Raw genomic sequence first — 22,696 nt, 5'->3', positions numbered from 1 at the left:
GCACACAAAGCGAATGTGGCTGATGTGTAGGCCGACTTCCAGAAACAGCCCATAGTCTGCGACTCTCGGTCCAGGGGACGGACTGCAGAGCTTTCCTGAGTGAGCTCTTTATTGGTGGTCACTGCCACCACCATGGCATCGACTGGGGAGCCATTAGACCAATGCTGCCTATACAGTGGGGCTCTAAGAATTTTGTCCGGGTGTTTGGGGACAGCCTCAACAGTATCCGGTTCCTCCCATGCCTTGGATGAAATCAAATCCACAAGGGGATCCACAGGAGGTAGAGGGTCCTGTGCCAAATGCCTCCAGGAACACCAAATAATCCAGGTTGGGCTTTTGTGTAGACCACCCCTCCTCAATGGCACATGATTTCCATGAGGTCTCCAAAGGAGACATCTTCCGGGGGTGATCACGGGGAGCCCTCCCCCAAGTCGGTATCTTCCATGAGGGATTCCGGTGGGGAGTTAAGTGCCTCCTCTTCCACGTGCGTTTCTGAGGGAGCTCCTGGGGGGGGTTCTGGGGAGGAATCAGAAACCCCAGGGCAGTCCTGGAGTGGGACCTCCTGGGGTGTGGTGGCAACAGGCTGTCCATGAGGGGACAGGATGATAGACTCCGGCCCAGAAAAACAGGGAGCCAGGACAGAATCAAGGATGACAGTGTCTCGAGGGAGCCGAGAGAACCCTCTCCACCACATCGAAAGCAGAGGGGGAATGAATCCCAGTATCAGGCGTGAGTAAGACTGGATCTGCCGCCCTATGCGCTTTAGGGGGAGGTAGAGGCAAACCTCCTGGCGCCGAGATTTCAAGCGGAAGTGCCGACTCCGAAAACTTCAAAGCCATCCCCTCAGATCTGACAATGAGGCTACGGCTCAGAGTCGGTTGGCGCCAAACCACTCGGGACAATGGTCGGTGTCCGGGTACCTTGAACCACCGCTGCAGACCCCTCGACACCAGGAAACCTCAGACCAGATGACTCCAAAACCCAAGGTAGGATTGGAGAAGGAGCAACTGGGAGGAAAGCAGACTGCATGCTTCCAGCCCCGGAGGGGAAAGGAGCAGGCAAGACTCATGTGAATCTGGGTCAGAATAAACTTCAGCATCATCTTGCCCACCTTGACTTCAGAAAGACTATGGGAGGACCAGATAGAAGAGACCACAGACCCGGGCCTGAAGTGGTGCCGAGTGGAGGCAGACAGAGGGGACCGAACCTGAGGAATGGGAGAAGAACGAAGATCAGAGTCAAGGTGAGCCCCAGGTCGGACCCGGTAGAGACTTTGCTGGGGGTTCGACCACAGAGGAGTGGTCGGGAGACTGCTTCCTGGGCCTGTCCCATTCCTTGACCCGGGACTTTTCCCCATCCTCGGACTTCTTGGTGGGAGGTTTGAGTCCAAGAAGTCGGGGAGGAGGAGGAAGAAGCAGCCTCCGGAGGAAGGAGAGCCTTAAGGATCAACTTGTTTCTCCTGCCGATCAAGGCGCAGAGATTGAAACCCACACAGATACAAGCAGGAGGTCTTTAGGTGCTCCACACCAAGACGCACAACACACAGAGTGTAGCCATCAGAAGGGAGAAGCGTATGGCCACTCACTCTGCATTTCCTAAAGCCTGGCTTAGGAGTTTCAGTCATGGCTGAAGGAACAAGCAAACATGCAACCAGTGGGGAAGAAAGAGGAGAGATTTTTTTTTTTATTTTTTTTTTATTTTTTTTTTTTTTTTTAAGACCAATGTGAAAGCGCACAGGGAGAAAAAGGAGATGCTAAAAAAAAGGTAGGGGAAATAGGACAAATTTATTCCAATAACTTACTCATACAGGACAAATTTACCAAAAAAAACTCACTCATACTAACAGAAACTTGGAGCTGTAATCCATGCTGCTGTCTCACATGAGCGGCAAACAAGATATGGGGGGAGGAGGGAGACAAGGGCAGTATGAACAGGGGAGGAGCTTGGATCTGATGCTGGAGTCTGCAGCAGAGTAGGATCCATGCCAGATCCGGGTCTCACAGGTTGAAGAGCAAATGAAAACAACTTCAGATCTGTTGTTAAAATAAAGAAACACCATTTAAAATAAAAATCACTGATGTGAGCAATGTGTATAGTCATGTCAAGACAGATTAAATTTGTAAATGGGGTACAAAGCATGAAGTCACATCAAAGGTAGATAAAACCGGCATGTTAATTTTATCTGTGTTGGATTCTCTGGTAGTTTTTCTTACCAAGTGTTACTCTTCCACTATCTGAGCATGTCCCTTTGGATTTTACTAGGTTCACGTCACACAAGAAAAGAGTTTCTAGAAAACACACTACTGTTCTCTTTAGTTTGCCCCTTGTCTTCTGCCTTATCCCTGGATCTAGGATAGTTGGAAGAACCTAGACAACTCCAAGGACACCTTTATTTGCATCAAACCTTTAAAAACATTTGTTAGTCCCAAAGTCCTAGAATAAAAGGCCTCAAAAACATGACACCTGTCCTTTTTAAAAAGTTCTGCCTGAAAACAGACACACAGAAAGTTTATCGCAGGGAGGAATTTTACACCCACATTTCGAAAACTTTCGTCTTACCACTTGTGACTGCAGAGATAAAATAACCAAAGCAGAGCATAAAACAGTGGAAAAAGGAATATAACTGCCCAATTTCCACTTTCAACAAAGCAATAAACAGCACCAATGCAACTAATTTAAATTGTATTCAACAGCAATATAAATACACTAACAAGTATGGCAACTTCACATACAAACTTCGAAGTAAATAGAAAAAAAGAGATTTTTTTAAACAAAAAAGTACATCTGGAAAAGCACAGCAATGGAAACTTACAAGGTGCAGTAAAAACAGTAAGAAGGAGAAACATAGTAAAAAAAAGGATAATTTTGACTTAGGATTAGTTGCAATCAACAGAATAGTATAGCTCACCACCAGTGAAATTTCATCTAAAAAAATGAAGTAACTTGGACCATTTATTTTATATGCAAGCTTATCAAGTAGCAGGACAGATCTTGGGCAGAAACTAGAGGGCAAAGAGTTATTAGTAAGGCAAAGAAGCTGCAGCCTGGGAAAGTTTCAGATACAGAGAAACGTGAAAACATGTAGTTTAAGGCTACTGGTTAACATGGATGGCTTCACCTCAGATCAAAAATGAAACTGTCTCCCCTAATGAAAACTCAAAATACTACAACAAATGCATAGAAACCTAAAAATAATGGTATCTCAACATTAGAAGTCAAAATATGAGACAACATTAAATAATTTCTGGAGGGGGTTGTGCCCCACTTGCATCCTCAATCTCTCACAGCGATGTGTATCAAAAGGTATTCTTTAATGTTTGCAAAAGTATGCATGTCACATGCAAGAGAGACAGGGATCAGAAAGCATACCTTTGACCTCAAAATGCAAGAAATCTAGACAAAGCTAAAATCAATGGTGGGCCAAAGAGGATAGTATTTTAGTTATTCTTCTTACAAACTAAAAATAAGATCACTACAACAGCTTTTGCACTATCATGCATTTACTACAAGATATGAAGTGTCAAACTTTAATGTCCGGCATCAATGAATGAACTATAATCATCCGTGATTTATCAAGGCACGAAAGAGAGAGACATTGGGAATGTTCTAACTACAAAATAGACAGATGTGGGTATGGGTACGTGTGTAATTTTTAATGTGTTTAGTGTATGGGAAAGTGAAAGACCAACAGTACCTCGGCTAACACGATGCATCAGCTGCCAGTGTTAGCTACCATAGAAAGTACTGATTAGCACTCACAGCAGTTAACAGAAATTTAGAGACAAGGAAATTATCTGATATTGAGATTTTTCCTCATTGCTGCTAATGTGTCTCTGAATACAACAGTACCATAATACAGAAATACGGCTTTTAACGCAGACCTTAAAATGAGCCCTATTTTGTTTCGTTTTTCTTTCTAAATAATTACACTGAATACCTGAATGTCTGGTATCAACCTGTGTCCTACCCTTTTTTTTTGCTCACAGGAAACAGAGTAAAAACAAAATTTGTTGCTCTGTTTTACTTGTAACCCTGGGGTAACGAACAGTAAGACAACACTAACTTGCACGTGACTAGGTATTGGTCACTGGACACAAGTGTGCCCCTGAGAAAAGTAACCAACTGAAAAGGGGATGGAGAGAAGGATTTGACAGATTAGCAATGAAAAAAGTACTTGGAACAGGAAAGGAAAGTTCTGACAGACTTGTCATACACCAGTGTATGTCCTTGGAAAAGTGCCACCTCTGGTAACCTATCCTTTAAACAGCAGCTGGTCTACTGAGTAAGAACAGTAACATTCCATTTAATTTTGAAACACAAAATGTAAAAAAAAAAACAGCTGTGAATAATAAATTTAAGATAACTGAAAAATGACTTGAAGGGATGTCTGCATCTAGCCAGTTAAAGGCCACCAATAATTTAGACATTTTGAATCTGAGAATGTCTTTCATGGACTTTAAGCTCCCCAAAAGTTTCATCCCCGACTAAATACTGTGCATATTTAACCAGGATAAATGTAAAGGCAAGAGCATACACAGACACAACAGAATAAAGACACGAGTTAAGATGGCTTATAATCACAATGAACCCTACCAGTAACTGGCCAGGAAGGAGATCCTGAAGTCTGGAGGGTTATCTATAATCTTTACATTTAGTTAGGTTTTCCAGGCTGTTCAGGATATCTGTTGTGGCAGCATACCTCCTTCCATTAAGTTCCTCTCTGTTAATCAGTATCTCTGTCAATGTATTCTTATACCCTACACTGGACTAAGAGTGGCCAATCCCCCTTTTGGTCAGCACAAAAAGAGTACACACGGACAGAGTGAGCCCAGGACTGCTGCTCATAGTGGCTGACTTGACTTGATAGGTTAACTATCCCTACTTCCCTTACATGTGGGCATTCAAAAATTACAAACAGCTCAGCTCACACTAGAACCAGAGACCTTCACCTTCATCAGATCGCCTCGCCATCGGGTACAGCTTTGGAATAAAGTTACTCTGAAGGTGGAGGAGTGTTCTCAAATTTATCCCAGGACTAAATGGCCTCTCCTTCCTCAAGAAAGGAGGCAAAGACAGTCTGGGTATTGTCAGGGTATACATGGTTAGACTACAACATTCTTGAAAATCCTATTTCTGTTCTCTTTCTGACAAGAGATCTAAGGAATGTACCTGCAGGGCAGTGGTAAGAAAGAACAAGAAGCACAAACTGATCAACGAGTTGTAGCTACAGCAGAGCTAAATGCAACAGTGCACAGAACACAAGTGATACAGCAAAACATGAAAGTCTAGCTGGTTATCATGTTAGGAAAACAACAAAAACTTGACAGTCTACAACATCACCTTACAAAAATAAATTTACCAAACATTTAGCCAAAGTGACCCAAAAATAATCCAAGAACAAATGTATATGACCAGGCAACTCAATACCCAGTTTGTTAGAGCCAACTTGGCTAGCACTTTTCAAAATTGTATTTATTTTGTAGACAATCATGAGAAATTAATTGACTGGCATCAAAAACTATGGAGTACCACATGCAGAATATACTACAATAGGACACCACTTTATATATTTTATATATATACACACATACATACATATATATACACATACACATATATATATATATATATATATATATATATATATATATATATATGTATATTATATTATATTATATACTACTACAACTATGCAAAGCTGATATGCACGCAACTTTTGGGAACCAGAGCCTACATTATAGCGCACACAATTAACAAATGTATACGCTGGTGGAAAACCTCTAACCCAATAAGGTCTCCTTATGTAATCAAAACTCTTGTGAATCCCTTGGTTACAAACAGAAACCTACAACAGTAATCCAATCTCTATAAAGTAGCAAGCCTACCGAGTACAAATGTGCATTCCTCCTATGATGTGTGTGCAACACTTTTACCCACTTAGTACAGGTCTGTATTTTCTTATATGCATTTTTATGCCTCACCTTTCCCCAACCAACTACAATTGGAAATCAGACTGTATTCTCAGCTCACGTAGAAGCAGCTCGAGTATCCCAACCTCTGATTTTGAGACAATCCTGACACAATGGCCTGACAGTAAGACAGCAGGTGAGGCATGCAATAAGATCAGGATGTCTGTTACTCATCCTTAGTCTTGTCAACCTGTGAGAATGGGCTGTTGGCCACTTCAAGGTCACCCACATCCTGCCCCACCAGCAACACATACCAGTCCGGAACCCAGATCGAACAATCCATCCATCCACAATCCCTTTTCCCATTTTTGAATATGGAGTTGGGGTGTCACTTCAACAGCAACATTCACCTAGAGTCAAGGTTCACACCACCGGATGGCTAGCCCTGCTGTAACTGTGCTTCCATTCTGTCCTCGCACCTATGGCCAATTCAGTACGGCCAATTCACTTACTGCATGTCTCTGGAATATGGGTAGATCATCAGTGCACAAAACGTTTTACATTTTATATTACAAGGAATGCCTATTTGTTGTTTGCTTTAAGAAACCACCTTTTTTTTTTCAGCTTTTGCCTGGTTAGGGGTCGCCACAGCGGATCACCTGTCCGCTCATGAGCGGAGTTTTACTGTGTTGAGTTCCCAGCCCAGCACCCAACCTTCCAAAGAAGGCACACATGCACGCACTCACACCTAGGCCCAATTTAGAGTGTCCAATCCACCTACAGCATTGTCTTTGGGATGCGGGAGGAAACCAGAGCACCTGGAGAATACCCACGTGACCACAGGGAGGACATGCAGACTCCGCACAGAAGGCACCCCAGCCAAGGATCAAACCTGAGAACCTCTTGCTGTGAGGTGGCAACGCTGCACCACCAAGAAACCCATTTTGGAAATAATACATGTATATTTCTGTACTAATGTACGTGCATGTCTAACTTTCCAAGTTTCTACACAGTGTGCTATTATCATTAATGCTAAAAGTACGAAGCACACAATTCATCCAGGTGAAATACACAATAAGGCCATTGTGAATTTTATGAAAAATTGCCATGAATACAGATTATTATAAAGCTCTAAACAGAAACTGCACATATTTGCCACTGCAAACCGTACTCCATGAACTTCATACAAACTATACCCATAAATCTCCTACAGTTTACAACTTTTGCACTACTATGTCTTTAACCATTTCCCTAATGCAAGGCCATCTCATCCGGAACCACATATCAGGTACATTTTTAGTCAAAGCATTTTTAACATACATGCTTTCAGAAAGCTTGAGGTATCAAAAGCTGAACAGCATAGAACAACCCAACCTACTTGCTAGGGCTGATGCCTGTTGTCTGTGGTGGGGAAAGTGCCTGCAGAACATGGGGTTCTCCTTCCAGACAGAACACCTTAAACATCTGTTTGTCATCACCGGCCATCTTGCAAGAATAACTCTCAATTCTAAAGAATACAACATAAATGCATCAACAGCAGTGCTTCAGAAGAAAACAGCAAGCAAGCATTTCCTGTGCTCTGCACCTTTTATATACTTAAAATGCAAACACGCAAAATAGTTGTGCTTTGCGTATGTGTCTACATATGTATATTTGCATATACAATAACACTTTCTGTACACCTTTACTCAGAATAGATTTATTCTGAATATGCTAGGACATCCTGTTTACATTTTATCATTTTTTTATATCAGGTCATTGAAAAAAATGGATCATCTGTTATCAGACTTGTTATCAAACAATAAAATAAAGAAAAAAAGAAATAACTCCTCAGTAATTGCCCCTGACAGAAGCTCTAACTTTTCTCCCTCCTAAGAATATGAAGTTTTCAAATGAACTATCGCAACATGTTGCGACTCTGGCCCTGCTGCTGCACAATTAGGAATACTAAACTCCATGCTAAAGCACTATCTCACAAACTAAATTGGTTTCTAGCATATCCTTGAACATGGACTGGTGATTTTAAGAAGATTAGTGTTGACAGATGAAGCATGCAACACTACATGACAGATAAAAACACACACACACTCGCTCAATGGAGCTCAGGAAGCTTGCACTGTAACCAAGCATTTTGACAGAATCAAATTGTCTTCACATTTCAAACAGATGTTTATATCTCTGGAACCATTGTGGTTATGAAAGAAGTATATATGGCAGCACAAACTATTTTTATAGTGGTAGTATTCTTTAAGTTCCAAGTCTTAAACTGAATTTCATAAGTCACAGTAAACACAGTAACTCTACAATGTCTCAGCAGCCATTCTAGTTACACACATACTGCCAGCAGCATTTTATTCATCTAGCTGAGAGCTTTCATATGAGGTTACGGAGCTGTGTGTGTGTTACTTGTTTTTTTTAGACAGAAAAGTGTGAAAATTAAATCTGTAAAAATGTCATAAAACAATTAATATCTACTTACCTGCACTAGACAGATGTCAAATATTAATGCAGCTGTCTTTGCCACTGTGTAAGCTTTAAGATGAAATCTTTTGTACATAACATGATTTTGGAAGTACTGATGCAAATATGAACAAACAATATTTGACGCCTAGAAGTGTCAGTAGGAGTTAACTGCAGATGCACCTGGAGGTGTCACTCGGATGTAATGAGTTAACATGCTGTTAACAATGGTGTCTGCATGCCACTTCCAGGGCCGTTTCTACTTCACATATTTGTCATTAGTGTCCTATGGCACACACTTCTATTTTCCTTTCCCTACAGGTTTTATGGCCTCAGGGAGTTATCACTACCAGTATAGGAGAGCTTTCTTTTGTTAAAATAATAAACTTTACTTCAAAAGGTAAACGTAACTACTGCCTTAGCAGAGGTGCCTCAAAATAACTAGCACCTAAACCTAAGGGCAACTCCACTAAGACTAATTTTAACAAAGGAAAACTTTTATGCTGTGTATTCATTTAAACTTCAGTCAAATAATGAATTGTGCACTTCAATAACCACTACCGTTGCATAAATACCTTGTGATCATGTAGAATCCTGCAAAATAATCTGAAGAGTTGATTAGGAAAAACAAAAAAAAAGAGTGGTAGATAAAAGAAAGACAAGGTTACGTACTGGACAGAATGGAAAGGAAGGGCAGGGAAAACTGCCCAGGGTAAAAATCCTGATGTTTCTGCCATTATAAAGAACAAATGAATCTGCTGTGAAATGAACAAAAACAGTAGTGAAGCAAACAATCTCAGGAACTGAGCAGAGATGATCTTGTAAGATGATGCTTATACAAAAAAATAGTGGCCGATATTTGGATAAAAGGAAGCATCTTTGTTCACCAGTGGGAGTGGGGAGCACTGAGCGGCCTATTTGTCCCTAGAGGAGTGGTTCCAGCCAGAAACGTTTAGTCTATTGGCCATTTTGGGTCAATTCCTAGCTCTTTTCAGCCCCCTGTAATAAAGCCCGCTTTAGCGCGCTTTTTCGCTTGTATTCAACTCAGCACAGCTCCTCGTGGTGTCCTGCAGAGTTCTACAAGCAGCAGAGAGCAAGAGAGTGACTATTTCGTGATTTAAGTATTTTTTTCTGGATTTTTGATTACTTACTGCTTAGCGACTGCATTTTCGCCTGTTTATACAGCTCTGCATTCTATTTAAACTGTTTTTGTGTTGATTAACTGTTTTGCACTTTTAAAAAGTTATTTGTTGCTTAATTTTACCTGTAGGCTAACACACTCAAGTGCGCCAGCCATTTAAAAGCATTTACTGTCTGTTTTTCCTCTGTTTTCTGCACAAAAAAAAAAAAAAAAAAAAAAAAATCTTGTTTTCCCGCCTTACTGAACTAGAATAGTCCAGTCTTCAGAGTTTGCTGATCTCTGGGCTTTGGCTTGGTTCCTGTGCTATTCCATATCCTTATTTGGATAAAGGGAAGCTTCTTTGTTCACCAGTGGGAGTGGGGAGCACTGAGCAGCCCATTTGTCCCTAGAGCAGTGGTTCCAGCCAGAAACTTTTAGTCTATTGGCCATTTTGGGTCAATTCCTAGCTCTTTTCAACCCCCTGCTATAAAGCCCGCTTTAGCGCGGAGTTGCCCATACAGCACCATCGGGAAGCACCGGTTAAACAAGGTTAAACTATTTTTGGCTCCGTAAAGTCTGCTCTTCAATCTTTCCCTTAGAACTTCTCTACTTGCAATCTAAACCGTCTATTCTCTATCTCAAAAGCTCAGCACTTGCTCCTAAAGCATTTTTATATAGGTAAAGTACTTATATACTAAACAAAGTACTACATTAGCCTAGAATCCCCTTGAGTACCCATTTCCCTATAGGTCCCTTCTGACTCAGTTACAAAGCAAACTTTTTCTAGCATGTCGAAGGGTCAGTTGCTAGCGCCCTCTCCTGTTCAGCTGGTGAATCTGGGCAACTTGAGGCAATGTTACAATTGCCTCATGTACACAGACAACCCACTCCTTTTCCCACAAAACACAAATACATGTGAGAGATGCAACTATATAGCCAAACTGGAGGCTGAGCTCTCTCAACTCAGGACTGGCAAGACCAGACAGGAGGAGAAGGAAACCACGCACACCACAAACCCAGTTTCACACAGAACTATCACAACTGCAAAACAAACACAAACACACAAAGACATACTCGGAGGCACTGATCAAAAATCTACCAAAACTACAGAGGCCTCCAAAGCAGACATCCAAGCAACTGCCACCTCAAGACATAAGACATGCAACACATAGTTCTCAAAGTCAGTGTGCTAAACAGTCACAGCCCTTAAGGCCAAACACAATGCCAGACACACTTGTTATAGGTGACTCCATAGTCAGACACACTGACGTCCCACTCACCAGACTGAACAAGGAAAAGATCACAGTAAGCTGCCTGTCAGGCGCTAGAATCTGCCACATAACACAAGCACTCAGGTCACTCCACAGCAAGTACAAGTATGACTCAGTCATTGTCCATGCCGGTGTGAACGACCTGAGACGTACCTCCCTGGACTACATGAAAAGAGACATAGAGGAGCTCTCAGATTATGTAGCCCAGGCCGGTATGACCCTGACCCCGAGCAGTATCCTACCCTCACCAAGAATGATGCCACAATACAGAGACAAAATGATCAGCTTTAATAATTGGCTTAATTACTGGTGTCACTCTAAGGGGATCCAATGTCTGTCTGCCTGGGATGACATGCTTGACAAGCCACGCTGCTTTGCAAGGGACGGCTTGCACCTGTCACCCCTGGGCCTCCGGATATTGGCAAAGGCTCTTGCCACCCCCATAGTGTCTTTTTTAGGCAAGGCTCAAATGATAAACCTACCGCCCTAGAAAACAAAAACGGAGAAAAACTAAGGGTAATACTGCTCAATGCCAGAAGTCTAAACCTCAAGATGCACGCCCTCGAAGCCCTCCTCAGTATGGAGAACATCGATGTCTGTGCTGTGACTGAAACCTGGTTCAAGGCTCCTGAGAGCATCCCAGCACTATCAGGTTATACCTCATATCATGCGTTCCGGCCCAAAAATCCAGACCGAACCACAAAAGGAGGGGGAGTATCCATATTCATAAAGGATACCCACACCTCCAGGTTAGTGGCAACGCACGAAGCATCGGAGACCATCCAGGTGCAATTAACCATAGGTAAAACTGCCCTACAGTTTGTAGCATGCTACAGACCACCTTCTCAAACTCAGGAAACCCACACAGCCTTCCTGAAGACACTGGAGAGTATGAATGTCTCTCCAAACACCATCATATTGGGTGACTTCAACTACCCAAACATAGACTGGGAACATTACTCAAGCCCCAACACCCTAGCCCAAAGGTTCCTGGAGTTCATAAACTCAAATGCTATGGAACAACTAGTCACCATTCCCACAAGAGGAGAAAATATACTAGACCTGATCATCACAAACATGGGGACAAAATGCTCCACACCGGAGGTATATCCCTCATTGGTGAGATCAGACCATAAATTAATCTCATTGGAGATGCACATCCCGCCCCCACCCCCAGCAAAAAAGACCACAGTGAAGAACTTCTCAAAAGCAAACTTCACACTTCTTAAGACTGGAGTGGTATCCTTCAAGGCCCCCGAGCCAGTGGAAACCACAACCCACGCTGCTGAAACCCTTACAAATGCCTTCTACGAGCACATCCAGGAATGTATGGATCAAGCAATCCCTAATAAAATCAAGACCCTTTCCACCAAAGGCAGGTGCCCGGTCTGGTGGACCCCAGCCATAAACAAACTCTACAACAAGAGGAGAAAGCTACTACATGACAGAGCAAAATCCCTAAAAGGGAAGGCATCTCTGATCAATACTAGCAAAAAACTACGATCACTCATAAAATCATCCAAGGCCAACTTTGAGAGAAAAATCGCTAATGACACAAAAGACAATCATAAGGCCTTCTTTAGCTATGTTAGAAACCTGGGTGGAAACTGCCAGATATGCTCAGAATTAGTCCAAAATTATTAAAAAAAAAAAAAAAAAAAAAAATCACTGAACCCACAGACATTGCCAACATACTGGCAGACAGGTTCAGTGCAAATTTCTCCCCTCCCTCCCCACCAAAAGGAGAAATATCTATCCCACCAGAGTCTAGCCTCCCAAACATCTCAGATGCCCAGGTGAGAGCTGCTCTCTCTAAAGCAAAAAACACAGCATCAATGGGACCGGACGGTGTCCCCGGCTGTGTGCTACACTAACTCAATGAGGAACTAAACCACACATAAGGCTGCTGTTTAATCTTAGCCTTACTACAGGATACGTACCCAAAGAATGGCGTACGGCAACTGTGGTCCCACTCCACAAAGGCGGTGCTTCTACGGACCCTGGAAATTACTGCCCCGTAAGCTTGACGAGCCTCGTCTGCAAAGCTATGGAGAGGATCATAATGGAACTCATAAATAAAGACATTGGGGACCTACAGACACTGGATCCTACCCAATTTGGCTTTGTCAAGGGCAGATCCTGCCTCTTGAACTTGGTCGACTTTTTCGAAACAGTCACTAAGGCCATTGATGAGGGTAAGGCAGTTCACACAGCCTACCTTGACCTAGCAAAAGCATTCGACACAATACCCCACTCGGGCATCATAGAAAAGCTCACCAGCTTAGATGTAAACCCATATGTCACAAGACTGGTTGCAAACTGGCTCAAGGACAGAACACACAGGGTTAGAGTTGCTGGTGCCATGTCAGACTCTAAGCCGGTCACGAGCGGTGTCCCACAGGGCTCAGTCCTGGGCCCCCTCTTGTTTGGCATTTATTTTTCTGAAGTGCAGGCAAACATAGGGGGATTGTGGCTGACAAAATTTGCAGATGACTGCAAACTGGGCACCATAATTGACACTCCATCAGACACAGACATCCTCCAGAGAGGTCTCATAGAAATGGATAACTGGTGCCAGAGCCATGGCCTTAAGCTAAATGCCAAAAAATGTATAGTCATACCCTTTGGGAAAAACAAGGTAACCCCTAATTACTACATAGGTGGTAATCCATTAAACACGGAAGAAGTTATCAGGGACCTGGGGACCCAAGTTGACAGTAACCTCTCTTTTGACACTCACACTGCCAAAGTGGTTAGGAAGACCTTCTACATTGCCCACCTGATCATGAAGGGATTCACATCCAGATCAGGAGAGGTCATTGTACCCCTGTACTCTTCACTTATCAGACCAATGATTGAGTACAACGCTCCATTCGGAATGTACCTTACCCGACACCTGCAGCAGTTGGAAAGACCCCAAAAGTTCCTCACCAAAAGGATAAAGGGGCTCAAACATATGTCATACGATGCCCGACTGAAGAAACTCCAGCTCTATTCAGTCGCATACCGTCTGCTCAGAGGTGATCTGTGCCTGACGTACAAGGCCATGTCCAACCCGAATTAATGGACATGCTCCACCTCAAAAATCCAAATCCACCAGAGCCACGAGAGCAAGAGACTTAAACCTCAACACGGATATAAATAGGACGTGCTGGAGGGACAGATTCATCACCCAGAGACTCCCTACACTATGGAACAGAATCCCAGTCCATGTGAGGCAGAGCCCCTCACTGACTCTGTTCAAGAGAAATCTTGACGAGTGGATGGGAGATCGTAGGTTTACCCCGGGAATCATCTCTGTGTCACTGCTGGACAGAGGCACAGCAAACTAATGGGTATAGTATTCTCATCCTAAGGGGTGGTGAAAGCCACACACACACTGGCTAGGCTTATAAATGCCCTAGGGCAGATAGCCTAGTATGAACCTATGATACAGAGGTTCACATCATGGAGTTCATGAACCTGAGAGCCTCAACTGTTTACTGGGCACACAGTGGGCTACTGATCTTGGAGGACCTTAAGAAGCCTAGCTTTACATTTCCAGGATAGTTTTTAGCCCTTACACAGTAAACTCTCAGTTAACCGGCACCCATGGGGATTGGCAGATGCCAAATAATTAGAAGTCATGTACTTACCATAACGTTCCATCCGAGTAGGTGGATTCATTTGTCTGCAACCTGTGTGTTATGGATCCAATATCGGATCCGAACCGGCATGATTATCCAGCTATGGATCCAAGCTCTTAGCTCCTCCCCTCACCCATAATGCCCTGCTCTCCCTACATTACCTCAGATCGAGTTTGCCCTGAATCAAAATACCCTGGAAAGGGTAACACGTAATATGCAGGAAACTGACAAGGCCAGGGGGATAGGAGGGCGGGATGGTTGCAGACAAATGAATCCACCTACTCAGATGGAACGTTATGGTAAGTACATAACTTCTAAATCTGAAGTAGGAGATTCATTTGTCTGCAACCTGTGGGACAGAGTCCCCAGCTACCTGAATCTTGGGCGGCCGTCATGGAAGGATATTCCGGAGCACCGAGGAGCCAAAGGATGCTCTACCTCTAGATGCGATATCCAGCTTGTAATGAGAAATAAAGGTATGAGATGAAGCCCAAGTGGTTGCTGAACAAATGTCATCCAGAGGAATCCTAGCCTTAAAGGCCGCTGAGGTAGAAACTGACCGGGTCGAATGGGCATGGACTCCCTCCGGTGCGGGCCTCCCAGAAGCCTGATAAGCTAAAAGGATACATTGCGAAATCCAGCGTGACAAGGAGACTTTGGAAATTGGCTTACCCAGATTGAATTTCGCAAAGGAAATGAACAACTGGTCGGACTGCCTATGACCAGCTATCCTGTTTAGATAAAAACGAAGCTGCCTGTGAACATCCAAGGAATGCAGCTTGTATTCACCCTTGTTTTGATATTTAAGAAAGAAAACAGGGAGGTTAATGGACTGATTAATGTTTGCTTCTGAAGCTACCTTAGGAAGAAAGGAGGGATTGATCCTGAGGTATACGCGGTCAGGATGGAAGACCAAGTAAGGAGGCTTCATGGATAAGGCTTGAAGTTCCGAAACTCTCTTGGCCGAGGTAATGGCTACTACAAAAGCAGTCTTGAGGGATAAAAATTTAAGATCTACTGTGCCCGCAGGTTCGAAGGGGGGAGCGGTCAAGGCCTGAAGAACCAAAGAAAGATCCCATGGAGGAACCGCTTGCTTGATAGGGGGTCGAAGGAGAAAGGTGCCTTTTAGGAAGATTTTACACAATTTGGCAGACATAAGAGGTCCAGAGTCATGACCAACATGATAATGAGAAATGGCCGCGAGCTGCACTTTGACCGTGGAACTACTGGCACCATCATTAAAAAGAGTGGTTAGGAAGTCTAGCACCAGAGGAAGGGGAACGGTAAAGGGATCTAGACTTTGCCGCTCTGCCCAAATGGAGAATCGTTTCCATTTACTGCGGTAAACTTTCCTGGTAGATGGTTTATGAGCCGCTACCAGGATGGCCTTAACGGGGGACGAGATACCGGGAGTCCTAATTAGGAGCGGAACTGGAGCAGCCAAGCAGTCAGCTTCAAGTTGTCCAGATTCGGAGTTGGTAGGTTCGATGGGTGCGATATCAGATCCGGAATGGGATCTAGAATCCAAGGTGGATTCACCGAGTGAGACCTTAGGTAAGGGAACCAGATCTGTCGAGGCCAGAATGGGGCAATGAGGATCATTCTGCACCCCAACCGAGAGGCTTTCTGAAGAACTTGGAGCATCAGAGGCAAAGGGGGGTAAGCATAAAGAAGACCGGGAGGCCAAGCATGCACCAGAGCGCCTCTCGGGGAATCCCCTGGAGGAGGGATTAGAGCGAAAAAACTGTCGCACTTGGTGTTTGAGGGAGACGCAACAAGGAGCTCCCCACCGTGCGAAGATACGTTTTGCTACTTGAGCATAGAGAGACCACTCGTACGGGTAGAGAATGGTGCGACTGAGCTTGTCCGCAAGGATGTTGGACCAACCCGGAATATGCGTTGCGATGAGAAAGCGGTTGGTGGAGATCGCCCATTCCCACAGTCTCATGGCTTCTCGACATAAGGGATAAGACCTGGTTCCCCCGTTTGTTGATGTACCAGACCACCGACATGTTGTCTGACTGAATCGCAATTGTTCCCAGGGGAAGGCAGGCCTGAAGTGCTCGCAACGTCAAGAGCACTGCTCTCATCTCTAGAACATTGATATGCAGGGAGGTCTCCGAGTCATTCCACGTGCCTTGGACCGTCCTACCTGCAAAATGCCCCCCCACCCGAGGCGGGAGGCGTCCGTGGTCACCGTGGCGAGAGGGGGAGAAGCACAAAAGGGGCGGCCTCCGTGGAGATCCTGTGAGTGGAGCCTCCACAAGAGGGACCGCTTGCAAGCCTTGCTGATCGCGATGGGATGATGCATAGGTACAGCAAGGTAAGACCACTAAACTTGAAGTGTCCACTGAAGGACCCGCATGTTGAATCTGGCGAGTGGAAGAAGAGATATTGCTGCCGCCATGGACCCTAGAGCCCTCGGGACCAATTCTGCCAGAACAGAGCTGGAGTGGAGGATGGCCCGCACCTGGAGTCGCAGATTCTGAACTCTGTCGGCTGTGAGGAAGGCTCTTAACTCCCTCGTGTCTAACCTGGCACCTATAAAATCTATCAACTGAGTAGGGGCCAGGTTGGATTTTGCTACATTTATCGTGATGCCCAGGGCGGGGAGCTAGATGAAGAAAGGAGTCTCGCGCCAATGATAGTAGATGCCTTGTTGGGGCGGTAAGAAGCCAGTCGTCCAGGTATGGGAAGACCTGCACCCCCTGAAGCCTCAGGTGGGCCGTAACCACTGCTAATACTTTGGTGAACACCCTGGGGGCTGTGGTGAGACCAAAGGGAAGGACCCTGAACTGGTAGTGACTGGCTCCCAGCGGGAAGCGAAGAAACCTCCTGGAACGTCTGTCCATTAGTATGTGGTAGTACGCATCCTTGAGGTCTATAGAGCACATCCAGTGATTCTCTCCCAGAAGGGGGAGGATGGATTGCAAGGTGACCATCCGGAACTTCTCCTTGGGAACTGCCAGGTTTAACAGGGACAGGTCTAAAATAGGTCTTGGGTCCCCCGTCTTCTTTGGCACTAAAAAGAACCTGGAGTAGAACCCTGATCCGATCTGGTCTGGGGGCCGGGCTGGATGGCTCTTTTCCCCAGCAGATGGCCAATTTCTGCCGAAGCGGCCTCCCACTGACCGGGTGGAACGTCGGGGAGGGATTTTAATTTTGGAATGTGATGAAAGGGATCTTGTATCCTCTGGATATAATGCGGAGGACCCAGCGGTCTGATGTTATGGACTCCCATGCCGCTAGGTGCTCTGAAAAACGTCCCCCGACTGCCTCCAGAGTGGAGCAGTCAGGCAACCTCTCAGGGCTGCTGCGCGGGCCGTTCAGAGAAAGGTTCTCTGGACCCGAAATTCCTGGGAGCCACTCTGCCCCTGGGGCGGCGTCCTCCCTGTCCTCCTCTGCCACGGAAGGACTGGTTGTCCGGAGCGGGTTGGGATTGCTGCGACTTCCGGAACCACATCTTCTTCTGGCCCTTTTGGTTCCTAGAGTAGGACCTCTGGGGCACAGTGAAGCGGATTCCGACGGCAGACAGCGTCTTCCCGTTCTTTTCGCTCTGGGTCAAGGTGTCGTGAACCGTTTTGCCAAAAAGGGCAGAACCAAAGGGGGCGTTCGCGAAGGATGCCTTGAAGGGCTCTGTGAAATTGCAATGACGGAGCCAGGCCTGGTGTCTAGTGACTAGGCCTACTCCTGCAGCTCTAGCAGCTCCATCAGTAGCATGGGACAGCAACCGCATAGAGGTATTAGTCACGGATCGAAGAGTGGCCATACGGGTGGAGTACAAAAGTTTGTCCTCCTCCGACATGGACTCTGGGGGGGATGCAGCGTATTCTTTAATAAGATCGCGCTGCATCCTGGTAACATGTGCCAAGTAGTTGAGCGCCCTCACTGAGAAGGTCGCTGAACTAAACATTCGCTTCCCCAAGCGGTCTATCATCCGAGACTCCTTGCTCGGAGGATGGACTGAAGGACTCTCCTGGGCGAGTTCCTTCTTGGTGGCTGCTGCTGTCAACATGGCATCTACCGGAGGCCCCTTACTCCAATAGGCACGGTCTGCAGGGGGGCTAAGGATTCTGTCTGGCCTTTTGGGGACTGGCTCCACGGTGTCCGGTTCCTTCCACGCCCTGGTGGTAATAAGGTCCACCAGGGGGTCGGCAGGAGGGGACACCCAAGAGGTAGACGGGCCCGCTTCGAATGCCTCCAAGAACACGGACTCGTCCGAGGAAGACTTGGGGGCAGACCACCCACCCCTTATGCGAAGCATTTCCATGATGTCTCCAAAGGAGACATCCTCGGGGTGATCTTGGGAGCCTTCCTTCCTCCAAATCCGTGTCTTCAGTTAAAGACTCGGGGGAGTCTATGTGCCTCCTTTTACACGTATGCTTGCGAGGGGCTTCCTCAGGGGGGGGGGCTGTCCGAGGAGCCCTCGCAAGCAGTATCTTGTTCCAAGGGAACAGCTTGGGGCACTGAAGTGGGCTGTCCCAGTGGCCGGATGGTGGAAGCCTGACCCAGTGCAGATGGAGCGGGCGGGCCGAAGCAAGTGCCGGGGGTCCGGAAGCCCTCAACAGAGCCCTCTCCACTACATCAAAAGCCGAGGGGGGAGCCAGCCTCGACCAAAGGATCTGAAAGTCTGCTCCCCCTCGGATCCGAAGAGTGGATCGGAGCCGGCCCCGAGACACTCGGATCAGAGGGACCAGTGCGCTCCGACACAGACGGCGCCGAAGGCACACCGAGTCCCCCGGATCCGAAGCTCGGAGCCAGGCTCTGAGAGGTCGGATCCGAAACACTCGAGGGCAGGGTCGGATCCGAAGTACCTAGTACTATCGGCGCCAACCCACCCCAGCTTCGAAGCGGGTCGGAGAAGGAGCTATAGGCTTGAAAAATGGGGTAGAGCTCCCCCCCAGAGGGGGGGAGGGGGAGGCAGGAGCACTCCCATCTGCATCTGGGCCTGGATGAACCTTCTCATCATCCGGTCCAGATCGGCGTCGGAAAGGCTATACGTGGATCTCAAAGAGGCTACAGAGGTAGGCCCTGAATGCCTCCTCGATAGCCTCGACGGAGATCGGGTCTCCTCCTCCTCAGGCCCCGGTGAAAAGCAGACCGGAGACCGGAGCCGGGTGGGGGGGAGCCAGCAGCCAAGGAGGCCGGAGGAGAAGCCCGCTTAGCTGGCGGGGCCGAAACGGAGGCCTCGGCCCGCCGCTTGTGGTGCTTCTCTCTCCGGTCCTTTTTTCTTGCCTCTCTCTCCTCCAACCCAACAGCGGGAGGTTGAGTCCCAGGTGGAGGAAGGGGAGCAGGCGAGGAGGGAACCGAGGCCACGGTACCCACCACAGGAGCGGGAGCCAAAGCCGAGTCCGGGGGTAGAAGTCCCACCAGGACCAGCTTCGACCTCCACTCCTTCAATGCCCTGGGGTTGAACCCTGCACAAATGGAACATAGGTGTTCAACCCCAAGGCATCGAACGCACCGAGTGTGGCCATCAGCATGGGAAAGCTGATGGCCACACTCGGAGCACTTGGAAAATATTGCCTTAGGGGCTTCTGACATAATAAAGTCTTTTTTTTTTTTTTTTTTACCAAAAAACAAAAGACAGAGAACTAGTGCTACACTAGCACACACACAAGGCCCCAAACAATACGCTCAAACAGAAACTCCGACCAGCGAGGGGAGGGTATAAACTTAAAAGTTTTAAAGTTAAAAATTTGAAACTGAAACTATCAAAAGATAAAGGGAAACCTAACATAATCACTCAAAACTCACAACAAAATTTCAAATTAAAGCTTTCTTTAGGTTTTAAATATCACTTAGCTGAAGAGCTCAGAGATCCAAGACCTGGTTACCAGCACGGCAAACTAGATCTGAGGTCATGTAGGGAGAGCAGGGCATTATGGGTGAGGGGAGGAGCTAAGAGCTCGGATCCATAGCTGGATAATCATGCCGGTTCGGATCCAATATCGGATCCATAACCCACAGGTTGCAGACAAATGAATCTCCCACTTCAGATCTGTAGTTTTCTGGTTGCTTGAGAGTTGCTATTAAATAGGCCTGACTAATACTGTACCCTATAATATTTGTTTGGTTTGACTTGTTCTTGTGTTGGGGAGAGAGAGAATTTATTCCTATCTTCCTTTTTAAAACTCAAACTCTATAAAAACGTAAGGTATTTTTCTGCAGAAGAGAAACAAGTGCAATAGATGAAAAGTGTACTGTACTTCAATTTTTTTGCTGGTTGCTTGAGTTCCGGTTACTTGAGAGTTTACTGTATTTTGAATGTGAATAACCAAGATGCAGGCAGAAATGATAGGTTGCAATATTTACTTGTTGTCCCTATCCATGACAGATAAAGGTGATAAATTTGCAGTTTCCCATACAGTCATCCAATTACGTTTGAAGAGAGTAAGAGAAGCACTTTGCTTTATGTGGAATGGCTCTACTATTCCATAAAAGCTGCATTCTCTGTGATGCTTACCTAACCTCCAACATATGTTGCAAAAAAGACTGGCATCCTTGGTGTGGTTGTTCACACTAACGTTGGATTTGCAAATGTGTAATAGGTCTGACAAGATAGGGTCTGTTAAGGCTGTATAATGTGAGGCAGAAGTCACATCTTAGTAACCTGTAAGACACCAAAGAGAGGGATAAAGCTTTAAGATGATCTGCATAGTTTTTATGATTTGAGACCTTGATTTAAGAAGGATGCATTGTGGTTACTCTAGTTGCAGCAAGTCTTTGAGGTGCATACTCAAAGGAACATTATATTCAATGATCGTCCTAATGAGACCAGAGTAGGAGTGGAATAATTACATCCATGGACACCGTACCTTTACATATAAGATGAGTGATGAAAAAGCACTTCCTTACAACAGTGCACATGTGGTGATCACCAGATAGCTCAATGCCGACAGTGCACAGGTGGTGATCAAAGGATAGCTCAATGTCGACATAAACCCTTGGAATACAAACTATGGGATAAACATTCAGGGGTGTGTTTGTCAATGTGACAGTTACATGGGAAGTCATGCTTGCTGAAGAAAACCATTATACATTTCTTGGCATTTAGTTTTACTACATGGTTTTGACACCAGTTATTTCCTTGGAAAAGGCCCTCTTGGATCTTGGCGTCATCTGGAAATTTATAATGGCACCAAGTTTTCAGGTCATCTGCAAACTTGGTCAGCCGCAAACACTTGCGTTGGCCTCAGAAAAGTAAATGCCAAGAGAGGAGTAGCCCAAGAACTGAATCCTTGTGTACACCATTACAGACAAATCTTCTGCAGGAGGCAGAGCCACCCACCCTAATTTCCGAAGTTCTCTGGCTTTGGTTAATTTGACCAGGGTCCAGGGTTTCTACCAAATGACTTACACGGGGATTAACATTTAGCTGGGAGAGTGTACTAACAATGCCAGAGGGTGGGATGATGTTGACTGCTTTGTGAGGTATAAATATGTAAGGTGTACTGATCTGCCCTCATTCACTGCTTGATTTGAACTGGGCTTGGTCAAGACTTTCCAATTTAGCCATGTCCTTATTTATTAAATCCAAAGTGATTCTTTCCATAGCTTTACAGATGGGCTGGTCAGTATTATGGGTGCATAACTGCCCGAGGTCCACTGACACCCCAACTTTGTACAAGGGGATAACTGCTGCTGTCCTCTATTCATCCAGCATAAAGCCTGTTTCGAAGCAGATACTGAATAGTGTGACAATTCTTGTTTCAGGCTGGCCAGGAGGCAGTGTGGCATGTTCTCCAGCTACAAAGAAGTCATGTTCTTGTCCTTGAGTAGTACCTTGAGGACATGTTCTTGAGAAATTTGAGGTGGTGGTACAGATGTGGGTATCTGATCTGGGAATGTAGGAGGGAAGAGAGTGTTGAAATTTGCACTACATTTGTCCACTAGTAGACTGGCTATGTCATCTTGGTCAGGGTATATGATATAATAAGAAGTTATGTACCTACCATAATGTTCCATGTTAGTTGTCTTCTTCTCACCTTCTTTCTTGCTGGATGGGTTCGGAGCCAATCCTCGGCTCCGACTCAGCCAATATTAAAGCTAGAGAGCTAATTCCACCGGCTTGAGGCTCCCCTATATCCCACAATGCTAGGCGGTAACTACTCAGATCTCGTTTGATAGCTATACCAAGCAATCCTAGTCTCCATAGAATGGAGTAGGGAAAACAACCTCAAAACAATCTGTGTAAAAAGTATCGCAGACCTCAGTAAGGATAAAAGAGGTGGAAGAACGTGTGGGAATGACAACTTCCAGAGGAAGAACACAAACTGAATTCCTGTCGGTCTGTCTAGGCTTGGGGGA

At 45.6% G+C, this 22,696-nt stretch overlaps 1 protein-coding gene across 1 annotated transcript in view; it reads right to left on the bottom strand.

Moving 5' to 3' along the window:
* LOC122817119 (repressor of RNA polymerase III transcription MAF1 homolog) overlaps positions 1 to 22,696 on the bottom strand; it is a 240,084-nt gene that overhangs the window by 198,324 nt on the left and 19,064 nt on the right. The window contains exon 2 of the mRNA XM_044090304.1: positions 7,288 to 7,416. Within this exon, the coding sequence (XP_043946239.1) occupies positions 7,288 to 7,416 (129 nt within the window). The remainder of the gene's footprint in view (positions 1 to 7,287; positions 7,417 to 22,696) is intronic.

This window comes from Protopterus annectens, chromosome 12.part0 (assembly GCF_019279795.1).
Source record: "Protopterus annectens isolate FY-2018-M chromosome 12.part0, PAN1.0, whole genome shotgun sequence".
NCBI classification, from domain to species: domain Eukaryota; kingdom Metazoa; phylum Chordata; order Ceratodontiformes; family Protopteridae; genus Protopterus; species Protopterus annectens.
The sequence above is the reverse complement of the archived record's forward strand: the minus strand, read 5'-3'. Positions and strand labels throughout refer to the sequence as shown.